This window comes from Heloderma suspectum, chromosome 17 (genome assembly GCF_057233095.1).
Source record: "Heloderma suspectum isolate Gila_16-S chromosome 17, 16-S_ref, whole genome shotgun sequence".
Lineage (NCBI taxonomy): Eukaryota > Metazoa > Chordata > Lepidosauria > Squamata > Helodermatidae > Heloderma > Heloderma suspectum.
The window spans coordinates 17,499,074-17,513,936 of NC_139474.1; the positions used below are offsets into that span (position 1 = coordinate 17,499,074).

The 14,863-nt window shown below is 48.3% G+C and overlaps 1 protein-coding gene across 2 annotated transcripts in view; it reads left to right on the top strand.

Annotated features, from left to right (window-relative positions):
* The first annotated feature begins 7,918 nt into the window (after positions 1-7,918).
* The window catches only part of LOC146334617 (semaphorin-7A-like), a 39,093-nt gene continuing 32,148 nt past the window's right edge, over positions 7,919-14,863 (top strand). Inside the window, exon 1 of one of the 2 annotated variants that reach the window (XM_084824786.1) lies at positions 7,919-8,116. In XM_084824786.1, coding sequence (XP_084680912.1) covers positions 8,032-8,116 — 85 coding nt within the window. In that variant the 5' untranslated portion in view covers positions 7,919-8,031. The remainder of the gene's footprint in view (positions 8,117-14,863) is intronic. The other variant, XM_084824785.1, reaches the window with a different exon arrangement.

Consider the following 14,863-nt stretch of genomic DNA (forward strand, 5'->3'; position numbering starts at 1 on the left):
CCCCACGTATGTGACCGCTTGCCTGTACACTGACTTTTGCCTGACTCTTGACCGCTCTTGCCTGAGCCTGAACCCCGCTGGACTGAAACCTCTGTGCGCGTGACCTTTTGCTTGCTAAATGGACTCCTCTATTATATACCTCCCTGTATTTGCTTTGCAAAGAGCCAGGACTCTGGGGTTCATCCCACGGAGCTTTTATCCTGCTATTGAGATGCCTGTCTCTCGGAAGCTCTTTACGTGACTCCGTGAACCTCCAAGGCGCCTCTCGCAATTTCCCCCAGCCTATCTTGTGCAAAAAAGTGGTATTTCTCCCAGCCCATGGAAGAGGAGCTCCATGACCTCCACGTGAAATTCTCCAATAGCGCTGCGTCTGCCTGCTCTGGGCGTTTGTTTTCACTTATTGGGGCCACGGTCAGGATGATGAAGACATTGAGGATGGGAGCGGGGTTGCAGGGAAGGAGACCCGAGCAGGTTCGACAGGTGCGAGGGCAAGAATCGCCTGCTGATTGCAGCTCCTGCCTCTGCATTTCTCAGTCGGAGGGAGAAGAGGGTAAAATGCCTCCCTGAAATGAAGCGAGACACATCCGATCCCCCACCCCACCCAGCTCAGAAGCAACGTCCTCTGTGGTTTCAGAGCACCCTATTAAGTTCAACAGGGCTTACTCCCAAGTAAGTGTGCAGACTTACAAGGTGTGCAAACTTACAGGGTGCCCTTATGTCTACTTAGAAGTAAGTCCCATTGAGTTGAATGGGGCTTACTCCCACATAAGTGTGCCAAGGGTTGCAGACTTAACAGCACAATCTTACATTTTACGTGTACTCAGAAGTAAGTCAGAGGTTTCCTGGGGGCTGCGAGAAAACAAGACGCAGAAGTTAAGCGCCGAAAACAAGACTCCCCCCCCCCCGCCTTTTACGCATGCCAGGGAGGGAGGGAGGCATTCCCTCAGTTCAAACCGTGTAAAGAAGCCCTTCCTAATCCCGCAAAGAAAACGAAAGCAGGAAGCTCCAGAAAGGATGTGGATTTGGGGGGGGGGGGTGCTTAATGTCTAGAGCAGGACAGTCTCTTCTTCGGGGGGGGGGGGAATCAGTGGGATTCCACACTCACGAATGGCTTGTGTCAAAATGCCCTCGCTAGAGGCAGGTTGCCGAGACCCCCTGGGTTACGTCCCCTCCAATGGGTCCCCCCTGGGTCCCTGCTGTGCAGTGATTCTCAGATCCATGCCTGGTGTCTGCGTTTCCCTGTGGTTTGAATTGCCCACAGTGTCCCCGAGATAGCGTCGCTCTGGGGAATTGTGGGGGATTTATTTATTTGTTTGTTTGTTGTTGTTGTTGTTGTTCAGTCGTTCAGTCGTGTCCGACTCTTCGTGACCCCATGGACCATAGCAGGCCAGGCCTTCCTGTCCTGCGCTCTCTCCCGGAGCGTGCTCAAGTCCATCTTCATTGCATCGGTGATGCTATCCAGCCATCTCATCCTCTGCCGTCCCCTTCTCCTTTTGCCTTCAGTCTTTCCCAGCATCAGGGTCTTTTCCAGAGAGTTTTCTCTTCGCATTAGGTGGCCAAAATATTTGAGCTTCAGCTTCAGGATCTGTCCTTCCAATGAGCAGTCAGGGCTGATTTCCTTTAGGATGGACTGATCTGACCTCCTTGCAGTCCAGGGGACTCGTAAGAGTCTTCTCCAGCACCACAGTTCGAAAGCATCGATTCTTCGGCGCTCAGCCTTCCTCACAGTCCAGCTCTCACAGCCATATGTTGCTACTGGGAAAACCATAGCTTTGATTATGCGGACCTTTGTCGGCAAGGTGATGTCTCTGCTTCTCACTATGCTGTCTAGGTTTGCCATAGCTTTCCTCCCAAGGAGCAAGCGTCTTTTAATTTCATGGCTACAGTCACCGTCTGCGGTGATCTTGGAGCCCAAGAAAGTAAAATCTGTCACTGCTTCCATTTCTTTCCCTTCCATATGCCAGGAAGTGATGGGGCCAGATGCCATGGTCTTCGTTTTTTTAATGTTGAGTTTCAAACCAGCTTTTGCACTCTCCACTTTCACCCTCAACAAGAGGCTCTTTAGATCCTCTTCGCTTTCTGCCATTAGGGTGGTATCATCTGCGTATCTGAGGTTGTTGATAATTCTCCCGGCAATCTTAATTCCGACCTGTGATTCATCCAACCGGCATTTCTCATGATGTACTCTGCATATAAGTTAAATAAGCAGGGCAACAATATGCAGCCTTGTCGTACTCCTTTCCCGATTTTGAACCAATCGGTTGTTCCATGTCTGGGTCTTACTGTTGCTTCTTGACCCTCATACAGGTTTCTCAGGAGACAGGTAAGGTGGTCTGGTACTCCCATCTCTTTCAGAATTTGCCACAGTTTGTTGTGTTCCACACAATCAAAGGCTTTAGCATAGTCAATGAAGCAGAAATAGACATTTTTCTGGAATTCTCTTGCTTTCTCCATGATCCAGCGAAAGTTGGCGATTTGATCTCTAGTTCCTCTGCCTCTTCAGAACCCAGCTTGTACTTCCGGTAGTTCTCGGTTCGCATGCTGCTGAAGCCTAGCTTGTAGGATTTTGAGCATCACCTTGCTGGCATGTGAAATGAGCGCAATTGTACGGTAGTTTGAACACTCTTTGGCGTTGCCCTTCTTTGGAATTGGAATGTAAACTGACCTTTTCCAGTCTTGTGGCCTTGAGTGTTCCAAATTTGTTGGCATATTGAATGCAGCACTTTAATTATTGCATTTATACCCCGCCTTTTTTTCCTCTCGCAAGGAACCCAAGGCGGCTTACATTATCCTCCTCCTCTCCATTTTATCCTCACAACAACAACCCTGTGAGGTAGGCTGGGCTGAGAGTCTGTGGCTGGCCCAAAGTCACCCAGTGAGCTTCCATGGCCGAGTGGGGACTAGAACCCGGATCTCCCAGCTCCTAGTCCAACACTCTCGCCACTACGCCACGCTGGCTCTCTATCCATTTATTTATCTAAGGTGTTTTTAATCCTGCTCTTCGGCCCAAAAGAAATGCTCCCGTGGAGGCTTCCGATCAGCAAGCAAAGAACACCATAAAAGACAGCCGCGTATAATCTAAAAAGACACAGCATGCAAGGAAAAAGGGATGGAGAGGGAAAAGGAAAACAATAAGTAGGGTGTGAGCAGGTCTGCGTAGATGCCAGCAGCAGGTCCTGCCACTGGGCAGGAGAGCCCAATAACGGGGTGCTGACACTGGCCCTGACCAGGACCAAAGGTTTATTTGCAGCTCCAAAGTGCTGTTGTTGAAACTCCGTCTTTTTGCACGACGGCTCATGGCAGAAGCTTTTGTGGACTGGAGCCCACTTCATCCAAACCATTAAGTCTGCATAAACGTCTCCCACAATAAATTGTTTTTGCCTTTAAGGTGCCAGAGGCTCAGCATGTGTGCTCAGCCAGAAGTTAAAATCTCTGCTTCTTAAGAAGCTGCTGTTTTATACCCAGCCATTCCTCAGCCCCTGCTGGTAAGGGGAGCAGTACTGGATGCTTCGCACCAGTTCTTAAACAGTCCGTTGTAGACAGTCCCTGCTTTGCATTTAGCAGGTCCCGGGTTCGATCCCCGGCATCTCTTGGCAGGGCTCAGGAAAATCCTTGTCCGGAGCTCTGGAGAGCTGCTGCCAGTGTGCAGACAAGGGCTACCAAACCCTCGTCTGGCCTGCAGATCCTCCTTGGTTTCCTGCAGGGAACAGGGCCCTGAACGAATCAACGTCTGACTCTGTATAAGGGAGCTTCTCAAGTTTCTCCTTAAATCAGCCTTTCTTCAGAACCATGAGAACTAGAATCTTTATTTTTAGTATACCAACAAACAAAGACTGCTGTGTCTGCGACTGGTTGTAGGAGTATTGACTTTTGGGGGAGGGTGAGCTGAAGAAACAAGAGATACTATCTCATCATTATCCCACCAAGAATTTACTGTTTTGCTTTACCGACCGGAAGACTGTTGACCATTCAGTCCTTTGGGAATGTTAAATTGTTTTTCCAACACTCTCAGTCCTTACCAATCAATTATCATGTGTTTTGTAAATTGTTACAAACTGTTCTGAGTGGTGTCTACCTGAACACCTGAGGAAGACTTTCTGTTCGAAACAGAATCTCACCGGCGGTCCGTAGTAGTGTAGTAAACCGCCAGATACAACTGGTGTGTTTGAAAACTTGCAGACTGCCAGATACAATGGTAGATGGCCTGAATCATAGAATCATAGAATAGTAGGGTTGGCAGGGGCCTCTAAGACTATCAAGTCCAACCCCCTGCTCAATGCAGGAATCCAAGACTGGTAGAACTCTTTTGTGAAACTGATTGTTAAGACCTTCACTGATGCTGTTGTTTTTGAAAATCAATTGCCTGTTCATATGAGTATTTCAAATAACCACTGAGTTTAAGTGTACCGTTTCATATTATAAATTTTGTATAAGAAGACAGTTACTGGTCCAGGGCATCATTGCTTGGTCCCTTGCACTTGGAGCGTTTTGGTTTGTATTAGGATATCTTTAGTTTTATTCCCCGTAGTAACCTATGGCTGAGCTGGACCATAAGGAAGGCTGAGCGAAGGAAGATAGATGCTTTTGAACTGTGGTGCTGGAGGAAAATTCTGAGAGTGCCTTGGACTGCAAGAAGATCAAACCAGTCCATCCTCCAGGAAATAAAGCCAGACTGCTCACTTGAGGGAATGATATTCAAGGCAAAACCGAAGTACTTTGGCCACATAATGAGAAGACAGGATACCCTGGAGAAGATGCTGATGCTAGGGAAAGTGGAAGGCCAAAGGAAGAGGGGCCGACCAAGGGCAAGATGGATGGATGATATTCTGGAGGTGATGGACTCAACCTTGGGGGAGCTGGGGGTGGCGACGGCCGACAGGAAGCTCTGGCGTGGGCTGGTCCATGAAGTCACGAAGAGTCGGAAGCGACTGACCGAATAAACAACAACATCTTTATTTTTAGGCCAGCATTCCTGACCATTGCCTATGCTGGTTGAAACTTCTGGGAGTTGTAGTCAAACACATCTGGACATCTACCTTCTGCCCACTCCTGGTATAATGAGGCCATCACTGACAAGGTAAAAGCACTGGGAGTTTTTGATTAGCAGGGGTGATGTCATCTGCCACCCCCTCACGCTTCCCCAGCCCGTACCCTCTGGGTTTAGCTGCAGTCCTCATAGCGGCTGGCAGACAGTGGGGATGAATTTTCTCAGCAACACTATAAGGTTGTGACTGCTCTCTCTGTTATGACGGAAAGTCCTTTGGGATGGCTTAGTCTGGAATGGGCAATTAAGACCCATTAGCTGAACATAAGACTTGCTCCTGATGGAGAAGAAACAAACCTAGAACTGGCTTGTTAACAGAGACACAGGGGAAATCTTGAGCGGGTGGTCTTATGCTGTTTGAGAGGGTGGTCTTATGCTGTTTGGGGACATGTTGTGTCCTTCTCTTTCCCTTTCTTGGGTAGTCTCTGGTCTCTCCAGCCAATGCCCAATATGTTCACCATGACACGGCCCTTTGCCAGCTCTGTGGGTCATTTCTGGTCCTCTAATTTTTTTGTCCTACAACTTCCATCAGCCATAGCAAGCATAGCCAAGGGTGCAGAATCATGGGAGCTGTAGGCCAAAAAAGGCCACCCGCAAATGGCCCATCAACACAGTGGCCTGCATTTTGGAACTCTCCTTGTGGTGTGGCTATGGAGATTATCATGATGAGTGCCTGTATTTCTTAGAACTACACCACCATAGATGTACCTACAGTCTGACTCAAGAGAAGCCAAGTTCCTAATTACACAGGGTCCGGGTTTATCTCCAGACACCATTCAAAGTGTTGGTTTTGACTAGGGATGTATGGATTTTGTTAAATCCATTCCATCTGGTTGTCTGGCGTCTTTCGGTCTGTTGTCCACTCATTGATGGAACCGGAATTTTTGTTACCAGAATTTTGTTCTACTTGTGCTACTTCACATCAGCGCTAATGCACATTAGCACCAGTACACATTAGCACTAATGCGCACTTGCATGAATGCACATTAGTGCCAATGTAAATTAGCACAAATCCTCCACAAAAGTGAAAAACCGGTTCACACGTCTATGAAATGCACATGACTTGAAAAATCTGGTCCGCTGTGTAATCCGGAGGCTGGATTCATAGAAATCTGAACTCATTTGAATCTGTTGCTCCAGATTTCTCGGACATCCCTAGTTTTGACTTATAAAGCCCAAAATAGCTTGTCCCCAAATGAATCTGCCTGCATGAATCTGCCTGCAGATCAGCCTCTGGAGCTCCAGGTCCCACCACCTGCTGAAGTCTTAACGACAGGAGATGGGGCCACATCTGGTAACGCACCTCATCTCCAGAACTCCCTGCCCCAGGAGATATGCCTGCACCACTTGACCCTTTGGGCCATGCTGGCTGGGTGGATGGGAGTTGGAATCCAACAGCATCTAGAAGGACCCCAGCTTCTCCCTGCCCTTGTTTTACAGCATTACTACTCAGCTTTGCAGTTTTGGAATTCGAACAGTTTTAAAGGAGGCCTTGAAATGCGTTGGCAGAGTAAATAAATAGTTTGGCAAGAGAAGCCGGGAAGATGAGAGAGAGAAGATTGCATCACACAAAGTGTGGGTGTGTGGTTGTTTGGGAAGTCAGGGGCCACGAGGATGGCCAATGACTGAGACAGCTTTGAAGGGGTTTAAGGCCCAATGCTATGCATGTTCAGACAGAAAACGGTCCTACAATTTCCAGCATCCTGGGAGTTGTAGGAGTTTTTCTGGCTGGGGCATGCTGGGAGCTAGCTGTAGGACTTTTTTTGTCTAAGCACGCATAGGATTGTGCCCTTAGATGCATTTGAGGAAGACAGAACTATTATCTACTAACATCTATTAACATCTATTGTGTTAATTGAATGGAACCTCCACGTTCAGAAGCAGAATAGCTTTGAACACCCGTCACTGGAGAACCACTGCAGAAGACAGCGATCGGATTCACTCCCTGCTTTGCGGGCTGCCCATCGCTGGAAACTGGAGGCTGAGCTAGATGTGGACCTCTGATGTGATGCAAACATTGTCACCTTTTCAGCGCCGGGTTAAGACTTTCCTTCCAGGGATTTGGCGCCATGCGACGGGGCTTTGAATGTCCGTTGGCTTTATCGGGTCCTGGTATTTTATTGCTAATTTTAAATCGTCGTAATTTTTCACATGGTGAAGGTATTACATGATGGGTTTTTATATCATGTTCTGCTGTGAGTTTTAATTTTTATGAACCAGCCGCCCAGACAGCTTTGGCTGTAGGGTGATATGGAAATGAAATGAATGGAGGAATCTGAACCACATGAGCTGTTCCGATGTCCTTCCACGCCATGCTATTTAGGAATAGAACTTCCATGTTCAGGGGCAGTCTATCTAAGTAAGCTGCTCGAGAACAGCCACTAGAGAGGGCCACTGTTTTCATGCATGCCCTGCAGGTGAACATCTTGGCTGGTCACAGTGGGAAACTGGATGCTGAACCAGATTGGACCTTGGGTTTGATCCGACCACTGGCCTCTTCTTAGGTCCTTATTTGGGCCCAGCTCAGGTCAGCCCATCTCCCATCCAGCCCCCAAAGCCATCCTCCTTGAGACAGCCCCCGTTTCTTGCTTCACAACCAACCAGTTGTAAGCAAGCCAAATATATCCCCGCAGGCGGATTTAATTTCTCCTCATGGTTTCTCTTCTGCTGTCTTCTCCTTTTTCTTCCTCTACATTTGTTCCTTTGCAAATGCACCTGCTCTTTCCTGTGGATTCGACGAGGATTTGGTCATATATTTATTTCCTTTCTCTCCCTTTGAGGAAGTCATGCTGACGTTGCCTGCTTCTAGCCAGATCCTTTTTTTATTTTTTATTTTAAGGGACTATAAACAGGGGGCGGGGAGAGGATGAGAGAGAGACAGCACACAGCTTTTCGACCAGAGAAAGGATCCCTTCTGTGGACTCTCTTACTGCAGCAATTCATCCATTTGAGATATTTCTTTTCTTTGCGGCGGATACCCCCAAACAATGAGGCTACCCCATTTCTGCCTTTTTTTGCTCTTCTGCCTGATCTCCTCCCAAAAGATCCCCAGGTTGAAGCTGATTCCGAAAGGTGAGCAGTGGTGGGTGGGGGGGGGGGTGTTGAGCCTGCAGGACCCCCTGTGTTTTGTTTTGAAATGCCATGTTTTTAAAAAGTCAATTTCCCTGTTCTAATTATCAACACTTTCCTTACCGCCACCATACGGACAGCAATATTGATTTTTTAATAATAATAATAATAATAATAATAATAATAATGATGCATGATGGCTTGGGGAAACAAGGAGGAAGGACGGGAGGAGAGGGAGAATTGGTTGGGTTTTGTACAAATGCCTGCGTCAAACGCTGTTTTTGGAATGAGAAATTCTTTGCAACTCTCTGCAAAGCAATTCCGAATATTTGAGTTTTTTAAAATAGCATCTCAATTATAGTCTGTTGTATCCCGGAGAGATTGTCCCTCCATCCTTGAAAAGTGTGGGTCCGTCTATCTTGTTGTTGGGACCCCCAATAACTACAGCTGAGACCTTTCGTTCGTTTGCATAGAAGCACTTAACGGAAGATGACAGGGGAGTGGAGGTTGCCACAGTAACGGGTTTCTATCCCCACTCAGAGCAGATCCAGGGATGGTTTGACTCAGTGTGTCTGTGCAATTTTGCGTCTCCTGCATTCTGCATCCGCAGCCTAACACAGCAGAGCACATTCAGGCACAAAATCCTGTTGGAGGGCAGAGGAGGTGCAATGCAGAAACCTGGAGTTTGTAGCTGGGATCTGCCTCCCATTGACAGAGGGGCTCTGCTGACAGAAAGTGCCTCTTCCTGACTTAGGGGATCACCGTTGTACCACAGCTCACCCCATTCAGCAGGGTCTCCCAGCCATCTGTGTTGCATTTTCAGGGGGGCTGGAGAAGCTGCAGGACGAGGAGGAGGAGGAGACGGAGGGAGGGAGGTCAGCTAAATCTGGATCCAACCCCTGGGATTGGTTGATTTTATTTGTTTGCACCAGAGCTTCTGAGCAGGAGCAGTCTATCTGAGCAATGAGAATTCTGAGTGTCCAAAGCAGCAGCTCCAATCTGGAGACAGATGCTAAATGGGTCTCAAAGGTTATATAAGATACACCATTTAAATCTATTTTTTAAACCCTCCAAGGTTATCTGTTAAAGTTCAGAATCTTTTCCTTACTTACAATGAACACCTTCCTGAAATATATCACTTTTGCAAGAGTACCCCTCACCACTCTTCAGCGCTTTGCCCATGCTCATGGTCATAGTAGCTCAAGGAGGGAGGTTTTTAGAATTACTTAAGGAAGGCAGTGATCTTGTGGGGAGGGGATCCACTCTGTCGGGGGAATCTTGCAACAGAAGTCACTTCCACCGGCAGCCGCTGCTAGCGCTTTGATCATCGCCAGAATTTTTCCTGTTCTAAAAACTAGCTCTCCTTTATTTTCCAAAACATGTTTCCATGTTATATTTCCAAAAAACATATTTTTCAAACGATCTTAGGTGGGGATAATTGGAACTCTAGCTGGAGCTATGCCTCATCCTGTCTCTGATTCTGCCTAACTCCCTTCCTCCCTCCCTCCCTCCCTCTCTCCCTCACACACACAATTCAGATTGCCCAGTTATTTGGGGAGGGGCGATTTTCTCAGCAGCACGCAGCTTGGCTTGCTTGCTCTGAGTCATCTGGAGTGAATTGCTGTCACCGGCTCTTTGCTTGTAAGACGCTGTGGGTCTGGGCTTTCGTTTGTCAAAGCGACAAATGCTGGTGTTCAAAGGCCGTTTGGGAACCTTGCCGTGGGCAGGGGGACAGAAGTCCTGGATGGAAAAGAAGATAGGAAAGCTGTACCTTTTAAAGACTTGTATATATTACCTGTTATAGATGTAATACTGGCATAGCAGAGGCTGGATTTGGGCTGGTGGTGCAGAGTCTCTTCCCCCACTGCACCGCTGGGGAGTGTCCCACTAAAATCTCTCTCGCATCCCACACCACTCTCCTCTTTAGGACCCTTGAAGTCAGCTAGCTACGGTTACTTGGCTGGAGAGAGGAAATGGCACTCTCATGATGCTCAGAAGAATACCTTCCTTCCATCAGCCTGGAAATCTGTAAATAATGCTGATGCTAAGATCAGGGGCCAGTCCAGTCTACATCTCCCCCACCACCACTAGCTCAGAGCAAGACCTGAGTCCAGATTCAAAGCAAAAGGAGTTTGAAAAGCAAAAGGAGCGAAAAAGGGCGAAAAGCAAAAGGAGTTTGAACTTGATGCTCAAAAACGCTAAGAAAAGAGCCTTTTCTGTTCCGCAGCATTGTGCTGGATGCTCCCATCCGTCTCTCTGTCGGGAATAAAAACACAGAGACAGCGATCTGTCTCTCCCCTCCTCACGCCGGGTTGGGAGCGTCCCGGAGGCACCTAACATCGGAAGCTGCCTTATACTGAGTCAGAGCCTTGGCCCCTCTAGCCCGGCATTGTCGATACTGACCGGCGGCAGCTCTCGAGGGTTTCGGGCAGGAGCTTTTCCTGCCCTACCTGGAGAAGCCGGGGATCAAACCTGGAATCTTCTGCATCGAAAGCATGGCTCCTACCAACTTCTGTTCACTACTTGCAGTGGAAGGGAGGCCTCAGTCTGAGCCTCACTCACTTCCCCTCACTTTTTAGGGGAACTCGTGCAGGAAGCGGAGCTCAGCCGAGGCTTGGCATGCTGGAGGGCCTGTCTGTCTCCAGTTCAAAAGGAGACAGAAAAGGCCCCGCTGTGTCTGAGCCCCTGGAATGCTCCTGCCAGTTCTGGCCCACAGCAGGGGTGTCTAACCACGTTCAGCCTTGGAGGGTCACATTCCATCGCGGAGAAGCTCTCTGGGGCCACATTCCTGTGGTGGGTGTGCCTGAAGCCAAAGGGGGCAGAAGCAAAAATGCCAGCATATTTTAGCTTCATAGAATCACAGAATAGTAGGGTTGGAAGGGGCCTCCAAGGCCATCAAGTCCAACCCCCTGCTCAATGCAGGAATCCTTCGAGCTCTTACTGCCAGTAGGAATTTATCTTTCAGAATCTGGGGTTGGGGGGAAACCTGCACCACAGCCAAGGAACTGCCAAGTAATGGGTGGTCAGGGGAAAGGTATGTCCCTGGGGTCTGCAGACAAAGCGCCTGGCCTGGTATGAGGTGATGTTTCCCTGCAGCCTTGGCTGGGTGGGCGCCAAAGTAAATGGACTTCTGGACTGGGTCTTCGAATGAGGCACTGCGTGAGGCCCATTTGGCTCCTTCCCATGTTTTCGATCCACAGACGTGCGCCTTGGCAAGGCCGCCCACGCTCTCCCGAGCGAGATCAGGACGTTCCGAGCATCCGCCTCTTCCTTGTCGTCGTTTTTTTTCCCCCAGGATGGCCACTGAATCGGCAGTTTTGTCAGCGCTTCGATCCGCTGCGTCCCAGGGCTGTTTTCCATCGTGAGGCCCCCAGTGTAAGGACGGGGTTTAAATGAGGGCGGGGGGAACGTGAAGAGAGCTTCCTTGGACACCGTGCCAAGGGAAGCCCACCGACAGCACCAGTTCCTAGGTTTGGAGGGTCCTCTGGCACGGTGTCCTCAGTAGGCCCCTTCCCTCAGGGAGTCGGCCTTCTCACTGCGGTGGACACTGCCTGTTCTTCCTGCTCCTCCTCTACCTCACTGTTACTGCCACTTTCTTGCTTGGCAGGTAGGGAGCCGGGGAGCAAGCAGGCCGTGGCATCTCCTACTCCTCCTTTTCACCGCCACCATTGTCCGGGCAAGTGAGGCAAGTGAATGAGCTGCTTTCAGTGGTGAAGAGGAGCAACTCCAGGGGCTCTTGTCAGTGGGCGGTGGGCCCTCGGCAAGTGCCTGACCATGCCAACACTAGTAAGCAGAGCCCTGCTGGATCAGGCCACGTGGTCCAGCCATTCCCCAGTGGCTGCCAGACGCTTTTGGGAAGCCCTCAAGCAGCCCTTGAAGCAAACAGCTCTCTCCTGTGTTACTCGCCCACAAATGATATTTAGAGGTAGACTACCCCTGAAACTGGAGGTTCCATTTAGCCATCATAACTAATAGCCACTGAAAACCATGAGACATGCCTTTCTGACTCCCCTGATTTTAGCCCAAACATGCCTCCTTTTCCTCCCCCTGCCCTGCCCCATCTGACAGAGGCTCTTCCAGACCACAGAGTGAAGTTTTCAGACAGACCTGAGCTCCTGGGCATCTGGTTTTATTTTATTTTTTCTAGCCATTCCTTAAGCAGCGCCATACTCCTGAAATTGCAGGGGCTGGCCACATGCCAGCTAGCCCTGGTCTCTTTGGGTAGCCGGAGTTCTTTTGTCGAGAGACAGAGATTTTATAGACTTGGTCAGGCGAGACTTGGCGCCCTCTGCAATGCAGATAAAACAGACATCTGAACGCCGAGAAGGGGAGGGGGGAACACAACGCCCCCGGATTCATTTCTCCAATGTGCATTTACCATCCATGGGGCTCACTTTCGTAGACCCAAATTGCATGCAGTTCCTCATCACACACCCATTAGGAAACATAAGCAAGAACAGAGCAGAACAGGAATCACCACTGCTACAGCAACAGAGACTGTCTTTTTCTTTCACTGTTGTTGCACTTTGCAACTCATCTGGGCTGAGTCTGGCATTGCCACTCGGTGCATATTACAGAACAGAGCAACCCTGTTGCTAAGGATGGGGGAAGAATTTTGTTCGGTCCGCACTTCGAGAAACACTTCCTGCATTCGCGCATCCTGAAATGAGATACGAACTGGAGAGGCAGCTATTTTTCGGTATCCACATTTCTCAGAGTTTTGCGACGCAGTTCTCTGAAGGAAAACCATGTATATGAAGCCAAAGTGTGTACAAAAATGTGTATATTAGGGGGATACGCATATAAAAATGCATATGCATTTTCATGAGGACCTAAAAGAAAAGGCAGCAAACAGCTGCAGAAATGCAACAGAATGCAGAACCTGAGGGACAAGAAATATCGACAGATCTAACCATCCCTACTCATTGTGCGTACAGAACAGAGCACCCAGTTATGCTTAACATCCAATTTCCTGCCTGTTTCTCATGGCTATATTCTCCTGTAATTCTGAAAATCTAGCCTGCTTCCCCACAACTTTGTCCTTCGAGGAAATTTTTCAGTTGAAAAACCATACACAACAAATCTCTTGTCAGTAACAGTGTTGCAATATTAGCTCTACATGATGTGAAGAATAGGAAGGTTTATGTTTTCCTTAAGGAAATCTATTGAAATGGAGAGCTGCCCAGAATTTGAGCAATTCTATGCACACTTAGGTGAGAAGTAAGTTGCCTTTATCACAGCAGGGCTTACTGGCGAGTAAATGCACATAGAATCAGAGACAGGTATTATTACATCATGGCACTGTTCTTCTGTGCCCAAAGGGGTCCACGTAGTCTGAGAAAAAGCCAATGGAAAGGTGGATTCTTTGGACTTCTATGTTTTTAAAAAATGGCAGTTGTGGGTCAAACATTTCTGGTCAAACAGGCGTTTTGGATTCTTGAGGGCCTACAAAACCTTCAGACCATGTTTTCCAGAGGTGACACTGGTGTTTGTACTCACACACACTACAGAAAATGATGCTTCTGTTGCTACCCTTTCAATGCTTTGAAAGGCTGTGTCATACATCTCCAGCTTCCAGTTGTCTGCCGCGTGTTTTCTTTTGGAAGTTGGCCAGTGAGAACATAAGAAGAGCCATGCTGGATCAGACCAAGCATTTCTCCAGCATTCTGTTCCCACAGTGGCCAACCAGATGCCCCAGTGGGAAGCCCACAAGAAGGACAAAACTGCAATAACTCACTCCTGGTCATGTTCTCCAGAAACTCATAAGAACATAAGAAGAGCCATGCTGGATCAGATCAAGGGTCCATCTAGTCCAGCATTCTGTTCACACCTCCAATACTGGAGGTGGCATATTGCCATCAGGACTAGTTGCCATTGATAGCCTTCTCCTCAAGGAATTTGTCTAATCCCCTTTTAAAGCCATCCAAATTGGTGGCCATCATGACATCTTCTGGTAGTGAATTCCATAGTTTCACTCTGCGTTGTGTGAAGACGTCCTTCCTTCTATATGTCCTGAATCTCCCACCAATCAGTTTCATGCGATGACCCCAGGTTCTCATATCTTGAGAGAGGGAGATATCCCTATCCATATTCTCCACACCATGCATAATTTTGTACACCATGCACATAGGCATATTGCTGTGATACTGGAGGTAGCACATAGCCATCAGGACTACTAGCCATCGATAGCCTTCTCCTCCAGGAATTTGTCCAAGCCTTTTTTAAAGCCATCCAAGTTGATGGCAATCGCTACATCGTCTGCTAATAGTGACTTCCAAATGTATTTATTGCATTTATATCCTGCCCCCCCCACCACACACACACCAAAACAAATGGCACTTAAGACAGCTAATGATAAAATCCAATTAAAAGCAGGATCTCAATCAAAGCAGCAGATCAAAACAAGTAAATTAAAAATGCAATTAAAAAACACAACAACGAGCAACTGAAGGACAACAGAGAGGGCTCTAACCTAGGCTCCCTCGGCAGGGAGTTCCACAGGCTGCTGATTGGCCACTGTCAACAGAACGCTGGACGAAATGGACCCTTAGTCTGACCCAGCGTGGCTCTTCTTATGTTCTTAACTAAAAAAATCAACTGTGCCAACAAATTTTTAAAAATCTTCAGCAACAGACCAGCTGATATGCTGAAGGCCGGCCTTTCAGACAGTGGTGTAGGAGAACCCGGGACAGAGCGCCAACACTTTTTTTATTAGCAGGGACACCAACATCATCTGACGCTCCTCTCCGC